Source organism: Pavona decussata, unplaced genomic scaffold (assembly GCF_977016875.1).
Source record: "Pavona decussata unplaced genomic scaffold, jaPavDecu1.1 SCAFFOLD_134, whole genome shotgun sequence".
Classification (NCBI taxonomy): Eukaryota; Metazoa; Cnidaria; class Anthozoa; order Scleractinia; family Agariciidae; genus Pavona; species Pavona decussata.
The window spans coordinates 3,508,424-3,528,523 of NW_028145547.1; the positions used below are offsets into that span (position 1 = coordinate 3,508,424).

General features: G+C 36.6%; 2 protein-coding genes and 1 pseudogene across 5 annotated transcripts in view; 1 reads left to right on the forward strand and 2 right to left on the reverse strand.

The window, feature by feature from the left end:
- LOC146467788 (uncharacterized) overlaps nucleotides 1-20,100 on the forward strand; it is a 38,015-nt gene that overhangs the window by 15,022 nt on the left and 2,893 nt on the right. The window contains exon 1 of one of the 3 annotated variants that reach the window (XM_085125237.1): nucleotides 18,512-18,668. The exons of the other annotated variants lie outside the window; for them this stretch is intronic. Within the exon in view, the coding sequence (XP_084981363.1) occupies nucleotides 18,620-18,668 (49 nt within the window). The 5' untranslated portion in view covers nucleotides 18,512-18,619. Of the gene's footprint in view, nucleotides 1-18,511; nucleotides 18,669-20,100 lie in introns of those variants that run through there. 3 annotated transcript variants of the gene reach the window in all.
- LOC146467790 (uncharacterized) lies at nucleotides 1,070-11,455 on the reverse strand. Its single transcript, XM_085125228.1, has 19 exons — nucleotides 11,319-11,455; nucleotides 11,145-11,239; nucleotides 10,454-10,535; nucleotides 9,449-9,615; nucleotides 8,916-9,008; nucleotides 8,487-8,703; nucleotides 7,572-7,655; nucleotides 6,380-6,655; nucleotides 5,682-5,756; nucleotides 5,302-5,367; nucleotides 5,051-5,111; nucleotides 4,612-4,731; nucleotides 4,051-4,167; nucleotides 3,147-3,236; nucleotides 2,549-2,617; nucleotides 2,370-2,462; nucleotides 2,183-2,270; nucleotides 1,808-1,882; nucleotides 1,070-1,448 (listed from the first exon to the last, which is right to left on the reverse strand). The coding sequence occupies exons 2-19, from the start codon at nucleotides 11,181-11,183 to the stop codon at nucleotides 1,329-1,331; spliced, it is 1,932 nt and encodes a 643-aa protein (XP_084981354.1). The 5' UTR covers nucleotides 11,184-11,239; nucleotides 11,319-11,455; the 3' UTR covers nucleotides 1,070-1,328.
- On the reverse strand, nucleotides 12,011-17,074 carry LOC146467791 (uncharacterized; annotated as a pseudogene). The gene is made up of 7 exons (XR_014867692.1): nucleotides 16,149-17,074; nucleotides 15,179-15,413; nucleotides 14,858-14,966; nucleotides 13,782-13,885; nucleotides 13,151-13,266; nucleotides 12,757-12,830; nucleotides 12,011-12,262 (listed from the first exon to the last, which is right to left on the reverse strand). The product of XR_014867692.1 is annotated as an uncharacterized LOC146467791 (transcript).

The following is a 20,100-nucleotide window of genomic DNA, read 5'->3' on the forward strand; positions in this document are numbered from 1 at the left end:
ATATCATTGTATCAATATAACAGCTTAATAGTGTGGCAATATCCTACATCCCAGTACTATATTTGGCTCTATTCAGTTCAATGTAACCTTGAAATAGTAATCATGCTGCCAGCTTGCACATAACTTATTATTTCATCTGAACTGGCGGGTGTCCCACCTGATACAGTTCAATATAACCTTGAACTACTAATCATGCTGCCAGCTTGCACATAACTTATTTTTTCATCTGAACTGGCGGGTGTCCCACCTGATACAGTTCAATGTAACCTTGTAATAGTAATCATGCTGCCAGCTTGCACATAACTTATTTTTTCATCTGAACTGGTGGGTGTCCCACCTGATACAGTTCAATATAACCTTGAAATACTAATCATGCTGCCAGCTTGCACATAACCTATTTTTTCATCTGAACTGGCGGGTGTCCCACCTGATACAGTTCAATGTAACCTTGAAATACAAATTATGCTGTCAGCTTGCACATAACTTATTTTTTTCATCTGAACTGGCGGGTGTCCCACCTGATACAGTTCAATGTAACCTTGAAATACTAATCATGCTGCCAGCTTGCACATAACTTATTTTTTCATCAGAACTGGCGGATGTCCCACCTGACACAGTGCAATGTAACCCTAAAATACTTATCATGCTGCCAGCTTGCACATAACTTATTTTTCATGATCTACATGTATGACCCAAACTGAAGGGGTGCATGGAATGAAACCTTATTAGTGACTTCTGATAAGTTGAAGGGCTTGGTACAAGAGGGGGATATGTGACCTTTTTGCTTTAAAGATAAGGACATTGCCTACTTTTGCTATTGCACATTGTGCAATGGTCCGAGAAACATGGATTTCATAACGGCGGTGCCTGCTAAAACAAAGATATTTTTATGCAGTTTATAACTTCACCAGAAAAGTAGATCTTGGCAAGGGTTACTGAAATCCAGAAAGAAAATAAGGGCTAACTGTGCATTTTTTAGAGATAATTAAGCCTCAATTTGGGAAAAAAATGCATACATTGTTTTGTATTTTGGCACTTTTTAGAATTGTTGTTGCTAAACCATCTCTCAAAAATGCATGGTTACCCTTAATATTCTTTTTGGATTCTAATAGCCCTTGCCAAGAAATTTTGTTGTGCATTTGGTCTTTGAGCAAGATGCTAATTGTGTAGTCTGGGAAAGTAATGGCTACTTCTTGTTCATTAAGCATTTTGCTCGAAAACTAAATACACAACAAAGATTTTACATGACAACTGGTCAATTTTGATATTAAGGCAAAAAGGCACATAAGAAGGAATATTTGACCTTACACAAAGAATCACTTAAGGCATTATTCTACACACCCCTTTAATTGTAACAAAAGATCTTCTATTTGCTGCCTTAAATCTTGAGCCGAGTCTTGGCTGTACCATTGCAGGATTTTTCCTGACATCAGGTCATCTATTGGAAACTAATAAATAAATAACATTAATATTAGTAGCGGTGACGATAGTGGCAGTGGTGGTGGAACCAACATACAGACATTAACTTCATTTCAGTGACAGTGTGGTTAGGTTATTTTTTAAGTTAGAAGTAACTACCAACAAAATTAATGTCTGTGAGGTTGTGCGTTAGCATCAAGCCCATGATACATGTAGCTGTTTTGGGCTTGTAGTATATTGTATGGTTCCCACACAAAAAATATTGATAAGAAGCACTGATAAAAAGATGGTTCATTTTCATTCATGACTTTGCCCTCAAAATGAATTGTCATTATCAAGAAGAAATAGTTTAATTTAATAATAATAATAATAACGACTATTATTTTACCTTCCGTTTGAAGAATTCTTGAAAGAACAGCAATACAAACACCCCACAATCATAGCCATTCTCTTGTTGGGGAACCTTAGGAAGACAAAAGTGATGACACTGTCAGCTACACATTTTACTCACTGGAAAATCTAAGAAAAAACAGTAAGTTATGTTTAACTGCCAATTTAATTGTGCACATGCAATGGCTCTCTAAAATTTACACTTAGTGTGCATTCCATGCTGGCAGCATGATTATAGGGGTCTAATTAACCATGGTCACTGTCTTCTATAACCAATACATTATAGTGTATTTTAAGAGATTGCTTTAACGGATAAATTATTTAATTGAGAACAAAGATGTTAATGCACTTTACATTCCTTAATGATGCTCACCTTGGGGTAAATCACTGGCATAGATTTTTCATCAAATTTAGGTGAAGTACCAGCACCCTTTTTAGCTCTCCACTCACACCTAAGGAAACTTAACATAAAAGCTTATAATTAGAATGCTCCATCTTAACTGAATTATACAGAAAGAAAAAAAAAATCAATGTGGACCTCCTCACAACTTTTTACAAACCTATGAATGAGATTGGCCTCCTGTTCTCTTGGGGAAGGGGTCCCAGAAAAGTCAGAATCCCAAACAATGGAGTCGATGATAAAAATTGGTGCTCTAAAAAATCCAGAGAATCAATTAGATCGCCAGTACACAAAAGCAATTTACAAGCCAGAGAAAATAATATTGAAAAGAAAGCTTACTGTTTGTGATAATCCTTGCTAGTTGCCATTCCACGCAAATTATAAATTACAGCCAGGAACCAGTGACCGCTAAGAATAGGAAAAGACAGATTTTGTTAACACACTTAATTGTTAAATTAAGAATTGTGCATGATGTTTTTTTTTAACATTTCCTGTTATTATATGGATGACAGATATGACATGCATTGGAAAGGTTCTTCAGCATTTTGACTCATATATTTATTATGAAAGATAATGAAACAAGTTTTTCTTTTCTGGCAAAACATTTCTCTCTGGTAATAAAAAAAAAATTAATTGAACACAACTTGCTACTTATTCGTGTTTAAAATTGGATAGCATGAGCACTTGTCTTGCCTTGTGGCCTATATACTACTAAAAAATATGAAAAAGTTTACAAAATCACATTATTTTACATGTATGTTCATAATAGCAAATGAAGGCTACCGATACTATTGGAATTTGAAAATGTAGTGTTGGTATATATACACGCATACACTGCATAACAAATGCATGATGGGATGCATCAAAGTTGAGGGCCAAAGCAAAGCAATCACTGTGTTGAACAATTTTGTTCTTATTGTGTTTAACTTAAACTAACCTTCTGCAAACAGGGATAAAGACATAGTCTTTTGTAAAGAGGTCCACCCTATTTGTGAACGATGAAGCTTGTGCATACCTTTCATCAGCACTGAAGAAAATTTCAGATGGAATTAATATTTTAAAAAAATATATACCGTCAACTCTCTCGTAAGCGACCACCCTTGGTGCACGACAAAGTGGTCGCTTATAGGAGGTGGTCGCTTACAAGAAAGATCAACAAAATAAGCCTAATGCTCGACCAGCAGCTAACGATAGGCAAATAGAAACTAATTTATTTGATTTTTTCACATCTATTCATTCTTCTCACGAAACTTTGTGTAACATTTTGGAACAGATCACTGTAACAATTCCCATTTACCTACAGATCTAATTATTAATAGTAATCTTCTCTGTCTGTAAACTGTCAGTTGTCCGGGGTAGCATCATTAAAAATTGAACTTTTGTTACTTCTGAGTAATTATTTAATCAGATCATACGCGAATATGTTTGGTGGTTGCTTACCGGAAACAGAAAACAAAAAAATATGTCAAATTTCTGGCATAAAAAGTGGTCGCGGTCCCTTAGAAATTTGAGTGGTGGTCGCTTATGAGAGAGCTCTTGAAACAGTATTTAACTGAGAAACAAAACGGTTGTTTACGAAGTGGTCACTTATGGGAGGTGGTCGCCTACGAGAAGTGGTGGTCGCTTTGAGAGAGTTGACTGTATTAATGAAACAACCACCAAACCCTGTTATTGATACACTTTCTGAAAAATTAAGGATACTATTCAAATATTTCATGAAATTTTATTTAATTATATGGAGACTTGTATGGCACAAGGTTAAGAAGATTGAAAATGGGACTGCTACAAAGAAAATTACATTCAAAATTGTTTAGTGAAGTTTGATCTAGCCCAAATGTTACCTTGGGATAATAAAACTGTCATTCTTTTTCTTCTTTTGAGATAGACGCGTGAAAAAAAATGAGCTCATTAAGTGGCTCTTTTGTAGCACATCAGGGCCAATGGTATCAGCAGTATACCTTTTAAAGGAAAAGATAAGGAAGTTAATCAAACAACATATATAACATGCAATACTGGTATTCGTATTGATCTTGTGGATAAGATTGGTGCAACTGCAAAAATACTGACATTTAATTAGTACATAATAGTAGAACCAGGAGATCTGTTTACAGTTTCCTAGTACATACTTCCATGGGCTATTGGTCATTGCTGGCTCTACAGTGTTGTAAATCCAAGCAAAGATTCCTTAAATTTTTTTGTTTGGATAGTAATTTCCTTTCCAAGAGCAATTTAAAACATACTCTCGACTGGTTTCATAAATGAAATATACACTCTATCTGGTAATGTAATAAAGTTTTCCACTAGATACACTCACATTACATTTACTGTTTTAACCTTATAGCCAAACAACATTTTTTTTTTCAAGTTAAGTGTACTTGTTGTCACAAGCATTATGTACTCACAGCATGAAAAAGTCCACAATTGCATCATTGAGTTCATTTCCATCATAAACTGTTTCTAGATCCATCTGTAAAATGGTCACCTTTGCCATGGCTGGTAATGGGGGATAAACAGCAACTACACTAATAAAACCAACAACAACAACAAATTAGATAGAGAGAAAGAGAGAGACACACAGATGACCTCTGAAACGAAACCTAGCAAAATCCTTGAGCCTCTACACTCAGTTAAGAATGAGGTAACCACAAAATGTTGGAATGGTATTAATTTTTCAAATATTGACATACAGTATACTGGTTTATATTTAATGGTACGTGTATATGAAATTACATGTTGCCTTATGCACACACTATGGTGATGAAATAATATTTTTTGGTTAATGATATACACATAATCGGTTTCAGTTGATTAACTCGTCAAGAGTAAAGAGTCTCAACAAACCTGTCCAGTTTTGGAATAGTGGCATCGTCAACACTCATACCACTGTGATCACTTTTTCCACCTACAGTGTATACAAAAATATAGTTAAATAATAATATTATAATGATATTGGCAGAGTCAGATGAGCTAGCTTTGATGACTGTTTCAACAAAAAATTAATGATATCTACAATGTAAATATTTTCTGGCATTAAGAACTACAGTATGCCCCATCACACAGAATATTGCAGCAATGAAATTCAGCATATTTACATGAATTCTCATCATCTGATATCAGGAGCGGATTCTCGTTTGACTTCTGTTTGACTCCTCCATTGCCTGAGGAAATAAAATATAATAAAAACAGTGTAGGGAAAACAAGTCCATGTTATCAAAGAGTTACACTGTACATAGTGGATATTCCTGAGCACTGATTCAGATGACATGTGTCCACCAGAAGCTCAGTTAGTTGGATCATACAACCTATAGATGAATTCCCAGAAGGTGTGGCATGCTGAAAATTACATTTTAATAAGTTTGTCTATTTATGACACAAAGCCTTCTAAAACAATCTAGACATATTGAAGTAGTAGCAATAGTCTATAAAAATTGATAGCTTTTAATGTTTGTTTAATTATTATCATGGTGGTTACCTTTGTTTGTCCCAATAATTCTTTCTGCTGCTTTCTGTTGAGAAGTGCTTGAAGGCAATGATGTTTTCACTTGTTCTGTGTTAAAATATTATCATTAATAATAATAACATGTTTACTTAATGGTGACTAAAAGTTGAATAAAATTGCACATGTTGACATACTGAATGGAAAGTGAGCATACAGTGCATCACAGTAGTCAAGCTTGTTATACTCAAAGTGAAGAAAATGTCCCAAGAACTTAGTCAGGTGGCATGGAACAAGTTTACAATAAGTTGTTTAAATAAGTTTTACCTATCCTGGACTAGATTGACTGTCCCAATTCAAGTTAAATGCAATAACAAATCAATGTGCTTTTTTCTTAAAAATGATCATCTTTTACAATTTAAGTATGGAACCAGCTGAAACAGATTCACTTGAGTTTTTGCATGTCACCATGAATTCTTTTAGGAAATGTTGCTTCATTGTTTTATGGCTTTGTGCTTTGCTTGAAACAAAAAAACTATGATTATGGGCAAGAGTTCTATTTTAATCACAAAATGAAGCACAGAGCAGCAAACAAAACACTGGAGGTGAATCTGAGCTTCATGTAAAACACCAAAAGCAATCTGGAAAGTCATTTGGGATGGTTATGCTCTCAGCCCTTCAATCATCCTTTAATTAAGTAATCACTTTGAGTTGAAAGAGGCAAGAAGTATCACCTTTTTCAGCTTCGTTTGCAGAAATCATTTCACTGTAATTTGATGCCCAGTCCTCCCTATCATACAGAAATGTAGGGCAATGGCCATCATCCACGTGACAGTTTCGTTTCTTGTCATAAGTATAGGACAAGAAATCAGGTCCAAACATCATGGTCATCAGCTGGTCCATGACCTTTATCCAAATGACTTCTTGGCTGTCCCAAGAGACATCTTTTGTTGGCCAGCCACAGCCACGGAAATAAAACTTAAATTGTGTCTGCTTCTGGTGGGTTCTGGCTGAAAATAGAAAAGAAACATAATTTATGTAACACACATAATAATATACAATGACACCTGGTTAATACTGACACCAAGGGGGCACGCCAAAGTGTCTGTATTAACCGGGCGTCCACATAAAGCGTGCTAACCTAAAAAAATGGAAAAATGTCACAGACACATGTTTTATTGATACACTTCAGACTACGGTAAATTATAAAGCAGACATTTTTATGGCAACAAGTCTGACATTGTTAAATTTCTAAACTGTGACTGTAACAAGTTCAAACTAAAGAAACCTTATGCTCATTTATCATAGTCTCTGACTAAAGCTAAGTACTGCACTTAATTTTTCTTGAAACAAGACCACAGAACAAAGTTCTGACAGCGTCAGAGCAGAGGCTGATGCTGATAGCAGCAAGCATATGACGTCACAAAGGAAGAAGACTTGAGCAGGGTTGTTGATGTATGAGAGTTTGTCACTCAGCACACAGAAGAGTGTCCATTGTCCATATTTAAAGTAGGTTAATGTTAGAGAAAGTATAAGTCAGGCTTTTGATGGGACAAACAAAATCGTCTGTAATGACTGGGTGTCCGTAGAGCGCGGTTCCACTGTATCATATTATCCACTCCCTCTTGGAGATTTTCAGGGATCAACAATGTTATGTAGGGGACGTTTTGCCAGACTGCTTGTGTTGCAGTTTACAATTAATGAAGCACTTGATGAGTTATGAGTGCTCCTGAAGTGAATGTGAATTTTGAGATAGCCACTACGGATGGTCACTGCCACAGATTTGTACAAAACAAAACATAAATATTGTTTGAAAGCTTCACAATACCGCAACATTTCATTACTGATTAGTTCGTCATGACCACTTCAAACTTGTTTATAGCTACTTAAGTTATGTATTAATAAAAGCTTTCCTAAATACTGTACCTTTGATTGATTTTAAAGCTTCCCGGAAACAATAACGCAAAAACAACAGTTTTTCTGCGTAGAAATGTACCAATATCTGTTCACCTTTCATAGAAAAAAAAAAAACAACAAATGAGCACATGTATGACTTGTAATTTATCTTGAACTTAAGAACAACAGATATATTGATCAATGGAACCTTGTTATTAGAAGTCAACAATAATTACAACTATTATGGGAATTGATCTTCACCATATGAAATAATTTTGTAAATTTTACACTTTTTACAATTTTTATATTTTAATTTAACACATGTTCAAAAGAAAAATATTAACTGCAGGTCTCATTGTCAACATTATCCATTTGGTGGTTTATAAGCTAGTGTATGTGAAGTAATTGAATCATTTAAGGACGGCGCCTACTATTGTTACTGCGCATACGTTCTGCGCATCTCGAGATACTCGGGTTTCCTATGGGTAGTGCTCGCTAATATAGGGATATTTTTGCGCGGTTTAAAACTATGTGGAAAAAGCAGAACTTAGAAAGTGGTCTTGGTATCCCAGAAAATTGAGGGTAACCATGCATTTTTCAGAGATAGTTAAGCTTCAATTTAGGAAAAACTGCCATACATTGCTTTATATTTTGGCGCTTTTTAGAAATATTGTTGCTTTATTATGTCTGAAAAGTGCGTGGTTACCCCCAAATTTCTTTATGGATTCCAATAGCCCTTTCTTAGATCTGATTTTCCCGCATGGTCATAAACTGCACAAAAATACTTCGGTATTAATAAGCACCGTCCTTAAGTTAGTTATAAATGATGCCAGTCAATAATTGAAACAAGAGTATCATTCAATTGATAATTGCATATTTGGAGGTTGAAGGGGGGGGGGGGGGGGTATCATTATCGCAAACGCAATAAAAAGACACTCAGCTTACTGGAGGAGGCTTCTCCATGTTGGTCATGGCTGGAAACTTTAAGCCACAATTGTCGCTGATCCTTATGAGAGGCGTCAAACCCTTGCTGACTGAATTCTCTCATTGATAAGAAACGTCTCAACAACATGGGGGCATGGTCTATCGTCAAATGCCCGTAGTCTCCAGTTCCAAGGCTTCTTCCAAAGAGCTCTTTTAGCAGAAAACCCCACTCTTTGCACTAGATTTTAAATAAAAAAAATTGTTTTCACTAAACAAAACTTTCCTTTGACAGAGTACATGTACATAGTACTGTACAGTACCTTATCTAAATGGAGTTTCTATGCAATTATTGAAAACTTTAGAACTGTAAAATATGAGACAGGACCTTAAACGGGTAGTCTGTTAACTATGCATTTATGGATACCAACAAATAGTGAGATCATAAAATACCTTGATGTCAAACAAATCAATATCTGATTGCTCCGTGTCTTTAAAAACTTTATTTCTGGTAACAAACGCAATCTCTTTCCACTCTTTGCAAACCTATATAATAAGACAAAAATACACTGAAAGTGTTTTAAAGAGTTAAATGCTCTGTTTTTACTACATAAATGATTGTTTAATATTTCATAATTCTGACTGCCATTGATAACATTTTATCCATAAAAACAAACATTATTTAATTAATGAATGTAACAATGACTTCTTGAAAGTGTATGTTTAACAATGCTACAAGAAAACAGTTCAATAAAATGTCCATAAGTCCCTTTTTCAAAAGACTTATGAATTTAACTGACTAACTAATCATGTTTATGTATACATGTACCAACACTAAATATGTTATGTTAATTAAATTAACGAGATCATTCACTTTTTCTATTGATGTCAAAAGCCAGACAATTTCTTGGTACATGTGATTATGTTTTTTTTTACATTGCACTATACTGTGCTCCATTTGTTATGTGATGAATTCAATACTATACCCTCTTCAACATCTCCAGCTGCTTGGTTGCAACATCTACAGCAAGATGTTCATTCTCTTTTTCTAGTTTTTTCTTGCGACACTTGCACAATCTTTTAAATAATTCCGTCAACTCCTCTAGTTCCTGCTCCCAAGCTTTTTTTCTCAGCTCCATATCTTGCTTCACATCTTAAACAAGGGCATCGAGAGCAATTTTAGTGTTAACTTAAATGCACTTATTTGTACCACTCCCCACCCATTTAGAATTAATTTGTCTTGAGCTCTCTTTTTATTATTATTTTTTTTTTGCATATTTACATTGCCACTGTTACATGTACATTGGCACAAGGTTCCCTACATACATGTACACACATTTCGGCACATAAACAATTACATTCAAGTAATATTAATTTTGTAATTCAAGTAATTTGATTTGAGCACTACACATCACCGGAATAAGTGTTAGTAGTGTTTATAACACACACTTCAAATTGCAAACCAGTAAATAAATATTGTTTCCAACAACACAGTTAGAGAGAGAAATCCTTGAATGACAATTGAAGAAAAATGTTGAAGAACTAAAGATTAAATGCAACATGATCGAGTTTGTAATTTAATTTTCTTAATTTGACAAGCCAACACAAAATTTGAGTGTGGCCAATGTGCGAGGCAGCGAGCCAACTGGCGAGCCATGCGTGCCAAACATGCGAGGCATGCGAGGCAGACGTGCGAGGCATGAACAAAACATGCAAGGCATGAACAACCCCCAACATAAATGCTAACCGGGGAGCTATTTAAGCTAACCTGAGTGTTATTTAGGCCAACCGGAGTGCTTTTTAGGCTAACCTGAGTGGCTCGCTGGCTCGCAGATTATCAAGACCCACAAAATTTGATTAACATGCTCGAGAATTATTTGTTATCACCTATTAAGGACCTTTCAAGGATGAAGTGCAGTCGCTACATGTAAACAGCACCACTACAGGCCTGTATAAAATTTTATAATGAGGGATACAATAGCTACATGTACCTGTACCATCAAGTTTTATTTGTTCAATTGAGGTGCCAAAATCCCGGGCAAACACACCTCCATTAATAGCATCTGCAAAATACTAGATGTACAGATTGAGTTAAGTATATGAAGCTGAAATCGGTTCATTAGAACATGTACAGTATAGAATATATTAACACGATGCCCTAATGGCATTTACTCCCATTGCGGAGATTTTAAAAACTATCCTACGTCGGCAATTGAAATGATTGAACACAAGCCAGTTTTCTTCAGAAAGACTGTACATGTGTGATACTTTATCACTGTGTTACTGGAAATCATACTGCAAATTACTTTCTGATAAGGTCATGACCCCACTGGGTGCTGGGCAACACTGACAGATACAGATGAGGGGATCTGACTCACGTTTACTATTGAAAAATAATCACAGAGAAACGGTTTCTGTCTCGATCCAAATTAAAGGTGAACACATAAGGATCAAAGCGTCTGTCGTATAAAGCACAACATATTCTTCTTGAGAAGTAAGTTATAGGTTCCCACATAGCAATCTGACAACCGAGCAAAAAGCTTTCCTAGATGACAAATTTTAGTAAAAATTGACAATCAAACCTTTATCTTTTTTTGGTAAGTTATTAATATTAGAGTTCAAAATGTAAATAAATATATTTAAAAAGGTTACTCACACAGTCTGACGATTTCATGTACATACTATGTAGAGGCACACTCCGACGAAACATCTGGGTGCCATGCTAAACAGTCATACACATGAAGAGGCACACTCCGACGAAACATCTGGGTGCCATGCTAAACAGTTGAATACATGTAAAGTTAAAAAGAAACGCATCAAGAACAAATTATACATAAAATTAAGACGTCTACTTACATCAATCCTGGATTGACAAAATGTGACTCGGTTAAGAATCAAATTTTTGGCAGTATTTAAATCAGTGAAGGCATCCTTCATCTTTTTCACTGGAAGGGCATGGTGTACAACATCCTCAATATTTCGGAGAATCTCCAATTCAGTTGGTCCTGTAGGTATAAAAAGGGTATGATTGCACGGTATGGGCTATTTGAAAATATGGATTTATGTGGCTTATTTGTCATCAGTGAAACTAGAAAAGGCAGCCTGAATAACAATGCACAAAAGGATATCTGACTTAAACATGTTTTTATACATGTAAATATTCTTAATTATTAAGTTGATTAGCTAATTATAGTAACACAAAAGTTACTGTTGTTATCTTTAGTCATGAGATGAAGCTAGGATACACACTTAAGCACCTCTGGGTCTTTAGGTCTCAGGAGAGTTGCATGAGAGTCTCGACACTCAAGCCAAATTAGCACTAGAGATGTCATTACCTGTAACTAATCCCCTTTATTTAGCTGGTCTGTCAGTGCCAGACTACCAGGATTAATACTGTAAGTAAGATCTTTAAACTGTCATGACAAGTGATTTACACGCCTTTTTGGTAACTTGCACCTGTATATGTAGGCTATACAACCTCAACTGTGACATGTATTATGCTTTTAATTGACTAAATGAACTTGCCTGACATTGAACTGACATGAATGTTATGCCTGGACACAGCTGACTCCTGACCAGCCTTTTTTTTCAATGTGATCCGATCCCCATGAAAGGATTCAGGCCCATAGCCCTTTAGGGCATCATTTGCCTCTCGGAGAGACTCCACCTGATAGGCCACAAGACCTATGGATGCAAGGAGCTGCTCTGTGTTTCGCATCTCCATGTGAAGAGCACAGAGTTGAATGCTGCTCAGTTCTTCATCAAGCAGACACAACAAGTCATCCCGAATCCCACGTGACCTATAGACACACCGTAAAACATTATTTATAAGGTATAAAGACCAAGGAAGGTGTTTTCAATGTATTCTGCATTTACAATGATGCTCCTTCCGAGAAGTTCAAAATAACACATACATTATTTATTTCACAGTAACATCAAATACAAAAGAAATTTTACCCCCATGGGAAAATAAATAACTATTAAATAAAAGCTACTTATTAAAAGTTTACTTTGAAAGTCTACATAATAAGCAGTAAAAAAGCCATGTTTATGCCCACTTTTTTAAGTTGGAAAATTTTCTACCCAGAATTAAAATCCCTTGTAGAGATGTTCATGACTGTATTATTATGCAACAAACCAAACAGCCATCCAAAATAGACATAAAGTACATGTAATGGTCAGGAGTAATTATAGGCACAATTTACCACAAAACTGACTGTTCCGAAAAACGTACATGCAAACACTGTCAGGCTAGATTGGCTTATCAAGTATATTATATAATTATGTACTGTACCTTCCAATGTTTGCCTTGCTTTGCAAACAGTCCAAGCAACTTTCATCTGCTGCTACATCATGGCAAGTACAGCCCTAGCAAAAATTACCTTCAGTTAGTAACTGATCAGGTGAGTAACTAGTTGACATTCAAATGCCTTGCAATATATTACATATTAATATTAAAATGCTTAAATCATAACTTACATTTTTGTGGTTCAACTAGCAACACTAGAATTATTAATGTGGACATCTTCTACTTGTAATTTTGTAATAAATGATTTTCCTCCAAAACATTTATGCACGAGTATCAGTGGAATATTAAGTGTCAATCAATAGAAATAACAAAAAAGTGGAAGTGCCTCAAATATATTTGCCGACATTCTAATTGCTAGCAATACATCGCAAACACGTACCCTTATGGCATTGCAAATAAAACAAAATTCCACAGAGACTCCTCTGCCACCAAGAAGGAAGTCTTTGTCATCCTTCTTTACCAAGAGCAAAGTCAAGGTCTTGTAGTCTACAACAACTTAAGAATGGAGATTGAACTTATTAGGGAAAAAGTAACCTGCACATCTATAACATGACTAGAATATTACGCGGATTCTGTTACATAGCACAACTAGGAGCATTGCTAGTCTTGATTGAATGGCATTCTAATCCTATCCCACCGGTACCCATTTAGACAATCGTGTGGTGTGACAATGTGGAGCAAAAAAAAGAAAGAAAAGGAGCATCTGCTCTTAAATGTACGACCCACTTTTGTCTGTCTGTGAATGCAAATTAGCTAATTTGAAATAATATATTAAGTGAGAAAATCACAGTCAAGAAAGTTTCCAGAAGTTTTCACATCTCTTTCCTGCTTATTAATTTATAATTATGTTGATTCTGTGAATTTTGTCCAACAACTACAGATTTATTTATTTGAGATCTTCTGCAGTTGAATGCTCCAACTTATCACTCATGAAAAAATACCTGCTTATGAGCAAGTGTGAAGTTCAATCCATTAAACCATGGTCTTAGATCATAGAAATTAACTCTTACCTACAAATTGTACATGATAATGTTTGCCATCAATGACAATCCCGTTCTCCTTAAGTAACTTTTTTTGGTCATTGATGTCTTTTAGTAGAATCTTGAGATTTTCCCTTCATGAAAAATAATGATATTTATTCATCGATCATCAACAAAATAATAAACAATAACAAAAAACCAAATTAAGTAACAAATGTTTGGTTTCTCAACAGACTTAACAACTACAGTTAAGTTGGCCGCTGTAAATGAAGAGATTCTAGTAATGACATTTTAAGCATTAGCCCTTGCTTTGGCATGCTCTTTACGGTGGCCAAATTACCTTCAGTTATCAACTCTGTTGATAAAACCAAACATTATTTGACCTCCGAATGGAGGTTTTCTTATCATTCGTACGCTAGCTCTGTGGCATTTGTTTAGGCTAATATCAGCTGCAAGGTTTCAGGGAGCACAAATAAATTTTATCTGTAAAGACATAGGACCCATTAATTGCTTTTCTCGCCGAGGACGGTAACAACTAGATTTTCATTGTATGTTTTCGACACCAGACTTCCCGGATCTTGTTTCTTTAGAATAACGTTTCCCGCATTCTGCTTCATAAAATTGTCAAATCCCGCGTCCCGTCCCTAATTCTAATCTCGAATATCGACGCACTTCTTCGCTAAAATCCGGAATCTCAACTTTTAAAAAAGCCAAATCCCAGATCCCGAAAAACCTATTGGGAACCCTCTCTGTACTCTGATAATGCACAGAGGACATCAAAATGTGGTAAGAACATCAGTCAAGCTACTTGCCTGCTGCTGGTAGCCTACTTCTTTGTTCTCACCATGTTTTGAAGCCATCTGTGCGTTATCACAGTACACACGCCAGCTTAACTGGAATGTATTTGTTAAATAGTCAACAAACCAAACATGCAAACATTGAAAACTTCTCTTTACGGCAAATGCTAAATTTTGCAAGGTTTATTTTTCAGTAACAAAAACAATAATTGGAAATGGGTAGTTTTCCACTAGCATGTAACACGCTTACTTGCTTTAATTTTGACCAATGCAACGTCACAATAATATTAATAGCAGTAGATGACACACCTGTTCTCCTTACAATTTGCTATCACCAAAGGGTAGACAGACTTTGCACTCTGATTTGAGGACAAAGGACATACTCTGGGGACAACACCAATTAGCACTTGATCTCGACCTGAATATTACATAGAAAAAATTCTTAATATTATTATTTTGCAAATACTAGTGGGGTAAATAATCATAAACTATTAATTATTCTTCTCTGTCATAGTGTGTCACGTAAGCTTTCGCTGTATTAAAAAAGTCAATAAAATTAATTATTGAAATTGTTATAAAGGAGTCATAGTCATAATATTTGCAGAAAGCACACGTGAAGTGATTCCTTACCCCAAAAGGGTCTGCCGTCGATTTTGATCATAAGTTTGATCACAGGGGAAGACAACTGGTGAAGTCTTTGCTCCCTGACGATCATTTCCACGACTGGAGCAAATTTCACACAATACCCTTGAATGGGAAGAGAGACCTTTTCAACTCCCATCAGCCGTTTACACACACCAAACACCATTCTCTTGACGGCCTTGATTTCATTGGTGTTTAACAACACAGGAATGTCAGATGATTTCTGAAAGATAAAAATTAACTTGATCTGAGAAAAATTTGTCATTAAATTCGATCAACGAAAAAAAAAAACTAGGGAAGACAGCAATAGCCAATCATAACTACAAATAAGTTGAGATAATAGTGAAGTAGAATTATGAGTATCTTTTCAAAAAAAAAAAACATATATTTCTTCGTGATCGTCCAAAACAGACATCTTGATCCAGCGATCTCCGTGGTAACCGCGCCAAAATTAAAGCGTCAATGAGGCCAGGCTACTACCGTGGGAGTTGGCGACGCGGGAACATATTATTGCGGTTAGAGATGATTGAAATTTCTACTAAGAACTAATTTTTGCGATGCTCTGTTCAAGCAACAGAGCATTTAAGTTCGAGTCTGTGCGTTCCTTCAGATGACCCATTCGTGCCAATTTAATGTACTGAACTGCTTTACTCTTGACATCTCTGGTCGCGTTTTCCAATGTTCTTGTTTTTAAAAGTCCAATGTATACCGCCCAGTGGCACAAGTCTATTAAAAGCGGAGTTTTAAATTTGACTGAAGGGAATTTATTTTTTGCGGCGTTTTATTTTGCGGATGTTTTTTTCTGCGCGAACTAATTATAGCGGATCGAGGTCAATTCGCGAAATCCGCGAAATCCGTAAAAATTAGAACCCGCAAAATTTTCATGCTACACGGTAGCCAGAACACGAAACGCAACACGCAACTGCAAAGTTTTGTGACAAATAAGTGAAAAACTTACCCCCGTCCTTCCAAGCTGAGTGATGTTGATCACCGATTGCCATGTGTGGCCAGAAATTCTTGCGCGGGTTTTAAAAAACAAAAGTACCCAATCTGGGACTCTCAGGCTCTCCACATACTTTGCGTACGTCTCTTCGCCAGCGAGATCTTTCATCGCTCTCTTCACCCCTTTCCTCGATGCCACATCCTCGATAACATCGTTTATGACGCCTGTAGCGTCTTGGTCGCCAAAAGCGCACAAAAACGAAAGAACGGTGGACAAACTTTCCCTCCTTTCTTCGCATACTGCATTCACTCGGCTAATCAGCTGCTGTCCCCTTTTTGTTATTAGCAGCTTCTTTTCCGGGGTATCAATATCGGAATTCGCACAAATCTCCCTCATGTTTGGCGAGGAATTTTGATGGGGGTTTTCCACAGATTCTCCTTTTACCGGTGGTGTTTGCGGAGCTGGCATACTTAGCTTTCGAGCTACGCGAGGCCGTTGTTGATCCTTGCTTGAAGGCGTCGTTTGTGGGAACGGGGTGCCTCGTGTAAACGTTTCATGTTCAACCGACAAAGCACTAAAGTCAAGGTCGTTTAAAAATTCTTTCAAACGACTAAAACGTTGATCCTTTCGGAAAGAACTCTTCTGAGCTTGTTGTCGAAACAAAACAGCAAGAAGACCAAACGATGAAGCGACAACTTCAAATTCCGACACAGCTTTGCCATCGAACATTGCTTCATCTGCCAGACGTAGGGTAGCCCTTTTCACCATTCTAAACTCGTCGGGAAAAATTTGAACGACGGCGTTTTTTCGAAAGTATTGACACGGGGTACTGCCACCACAAATACTGGTAGTTAAAACATACCAATTTCTCTCAAGAGAAAGCAGCTCATCGCTAATAACACGAGTAAAGGGCGAAAAGCCCTTTCTCGGTGCCATCCTGTTTCGAACTGCCGACTTGAGGTTTTTAAAAAACCGATATAGACAACAGGTAAAACAATGGAGTCTTTTATTTAGATCAAGAAACCTGTTACGGCATAAAAGAACGGGGCCTTTTATTTAGATCAAAGAACAACAGGTAAAACAATGGAGTCTTTATTTTGATCAAAGAGTCATGTTACGGGTCCTTTTATTTAGATCAAAGAATCAAGTTACGACATTTACCACACGATGATAAGTTGATCTCAAACGTTTGACAGGTTACAGCGTCAAGCTGACAACATTTACCAGGACTGTATTATGAGCGATGACAACTTGATCCCCTACACGTTGACACATTTTAACACTTACCCAACACGTCTAACAAAAAACTCAGCGTGAAATGATACTTACAGTAAAAGTCATATCCGTCCTCTCATGCTCGTTAAAATTTTGGCGATTTTCGATTTCAACAGACCAACTGACTTCTCATCGTGATGAAGACCTCTCTGAAAAACAATAATTTTTGCCGTTTAACGGTGTTCATCGATTGGAAACAGCGGAACAATAATGAGGATAGTTTATGAACTTGAAAATGTTTCATTTGAATAAAACAATCCGGCAACCTGCAGGCTAAAGTGTGGAGCCAGACATAATACTGCGTGACGAAACAACATGACTGAAAGAGTTATGTTGCAACAAAACATGATATTTTTAAGAGGATCTGTTTGTAGTTGCTAGATTCTCAGCTATACCAGTTAAATTTGAAGACATCTCTCATATATGAGCTAAAATGTCGGCCATTTCTTAACTACATATTAGTCATTTATGTCGAATCTCAGCCAGTTGGCAAGATATTTGAAAGTAAAATTCACACTATACGTTTCTCAGCTCTCAGTTAAAAAAACTGCACTTTCTCAGCTTACAGTTAAAATTTTTGCCAATTCTCAACTATCAGTTAACCCTATATGCAGAACCCCATAAGCCCCAACAGTATTAAAAAAATAAATAAAAAATATCTACCAATTATACAATTGCAAGTAAAAAGTGTCACGCATCACCTTTGTTTTTTCTAACATTGCTGACACTTCTTGATATTTATTTTAAATTCAAAAACTCATTAATAATTCATAATCCCATTGACCTATCAAATGGTCGATAAAACATCACGTGCAGTGGTTTTATATCCGATAAAACCTCCTCCTTATAAGTATGCGGTGTTCAATGCTTTTCTCGTATGCTAATTTCCAACGTTTACAAAAGCATAATTGTTATGAATTCTCTTGACGCACGCTTTTTCAGGAATGTTTTTGAAGCCGTTCAAAAAATTCGCAGCACGTGTTTTATAGGGTCTAAAACCAATCGGCTGCGCCACGTGGTTTTAACTACCGATAAAACACTGCTGCTCGTCACGCGCACGTAGTTTTTAAAAACATTACATACATATATCAATCAATCAGAGATTACGCCCAGAGGGTCTCGAGGGATATCTACGTCTGGTGTTCACAATTTTTTCAAACTATAACTTCCAGACGATTTACATCGAGCTTGGGCGCAATCGGATAAAAAAAATGAAGTTTTTGTTCGTAACACTGGTTGGTATTTGTGCCGTGGTAGAAGGTATGTTTCAGTTTATCAGTGCATTTAACAAAAAAAAAAAAAAGAGGGAGACGTGCATCACCACAATTCGATACGCTGTAGTTCAACTAATTAGGGTATGCGTAATGAAAGCAACTGAAAATCAACATAAACTCGGAGCCTTAGAAATCTATTTGTTGAGATTTTCACAGGTCTAAAAACTTAAGAACATTTCTAGCCTGTCAGTATATGTTCACGACTAGTTTAAAAAATAAAAATCTTGTTAAAGCGACATTGCTGTCCAACAAATACGTTTATGCCCATTGCACTCTTGGCAACTTAACCTATTTTATGAATATAAACAAACTGGGCGCTTCCACTGAAATGCTCTACGTGTGAGTAAGTCGATTTCCAGTCGATGCCAGTTAAGCCCGAGAAGTAAGGGCCGTTTACACGACCGAAAAAATTGGAACGGCTCGGATAAAAAGACGAACGGCTCCGACAAAATTTGACGTATAAACGGTACTTGACCCGTTCCAGTCTTATCCGTTCCGTTCCTAAAAAGGTCCATAGGCGGCTATGGACCCCTTTCGGAACGGAACCGATAAAAAACGGTTCCGTACCTACATTTTTGTTTTCTTTTCAACGTGTAAACGCTCGCCCTTTTTTCGGTACCGTTCTGTTACGTTTTTTCTGAGCCCGTAGTACTCCACGTCAGTTGTTTAGCATACCATTGATCGTCAGAGTAAGTGCTGTATGCAAGATCAAACCAAGCGCTCGTTCTTGGAATTTGCCACAAGCTCCGTGCGACTGTGAAGTGCGATACAAGGGCTGTTAATAGAGAGAACCGTAAGCCTTGTTTTTCTCCTAATTCGGTTCATTCTCTCAGAAGCATTTCTTTGAAGAATCACTCGCGCTGTCAAACGTGAATTTCGTGTTCTCTTCTTCAGAAGAAACCAGAAAAGTGCTTCTAAATCTATGATAGTTCGGAGATACGCACAGTGTACTGTATGTGTAAGCGCATATGAACAACTAATCGAAGCAGTTTTGTTTAATTATTGCGGGCTCTATCGTTACCGGTCTCGAAGAAAACAACGTGTAAACAGTCCAGTACCCGTTCCAAAGGGCTCTCAAGTACCGTGCCTTTTTCTGTTAGGTACATTACAGAATTAGTACGTGTAAACGGGAGATTTCGTCTGGAACCGGTACTTGTTTCTAACCGAGCCGTTCCTTCTCTTTTAACGTGTAAACGGGCCTTATAGCGTCGCGTATCTTCGTATACAGGTTTTAACTAGGGGGACCGAACGGTTCGTTTCGGATCTGTTCGAGGAGCATTACCCACAACAGAGATTCTCGGTTTCATTTGTGAAGAGTGAAATGTCATTGTCCCCTCAACCTTTCGGTCACGTTTCTATTTATTCTCAAATACTTTTTTTGCAAAGATCTGTCAAGCTGTCAAATTTTAAATGATTCG

What these genes read in the sequence shown, in the direction of transcription:
- LOC146467790 (XM_085125228.1), bottom strand. Translation starts at nt 11,183, where the DNA reads ATGGCACCCAGATGTTTCGTCGGAGTGTGCCTCTACATA. An exon ending in AGCTGGAGATGTTGAAGAGG is followed by an intron (nt 9,009 to 9,448) that starts GTATAGTATTGA and finishes CTTATTATATAG; the next exon opens with GTTTGCAAAGAGTGGAAAGA. An exon ending in AGCAAGGATTATCACAAACA is followed by an intron (nt 2,463 to 2,548) that starts GTAAGCTTTCTT and finishes TGGATTTTTTAG; the next exon opens with AGCACCAATTTTTATCATCG.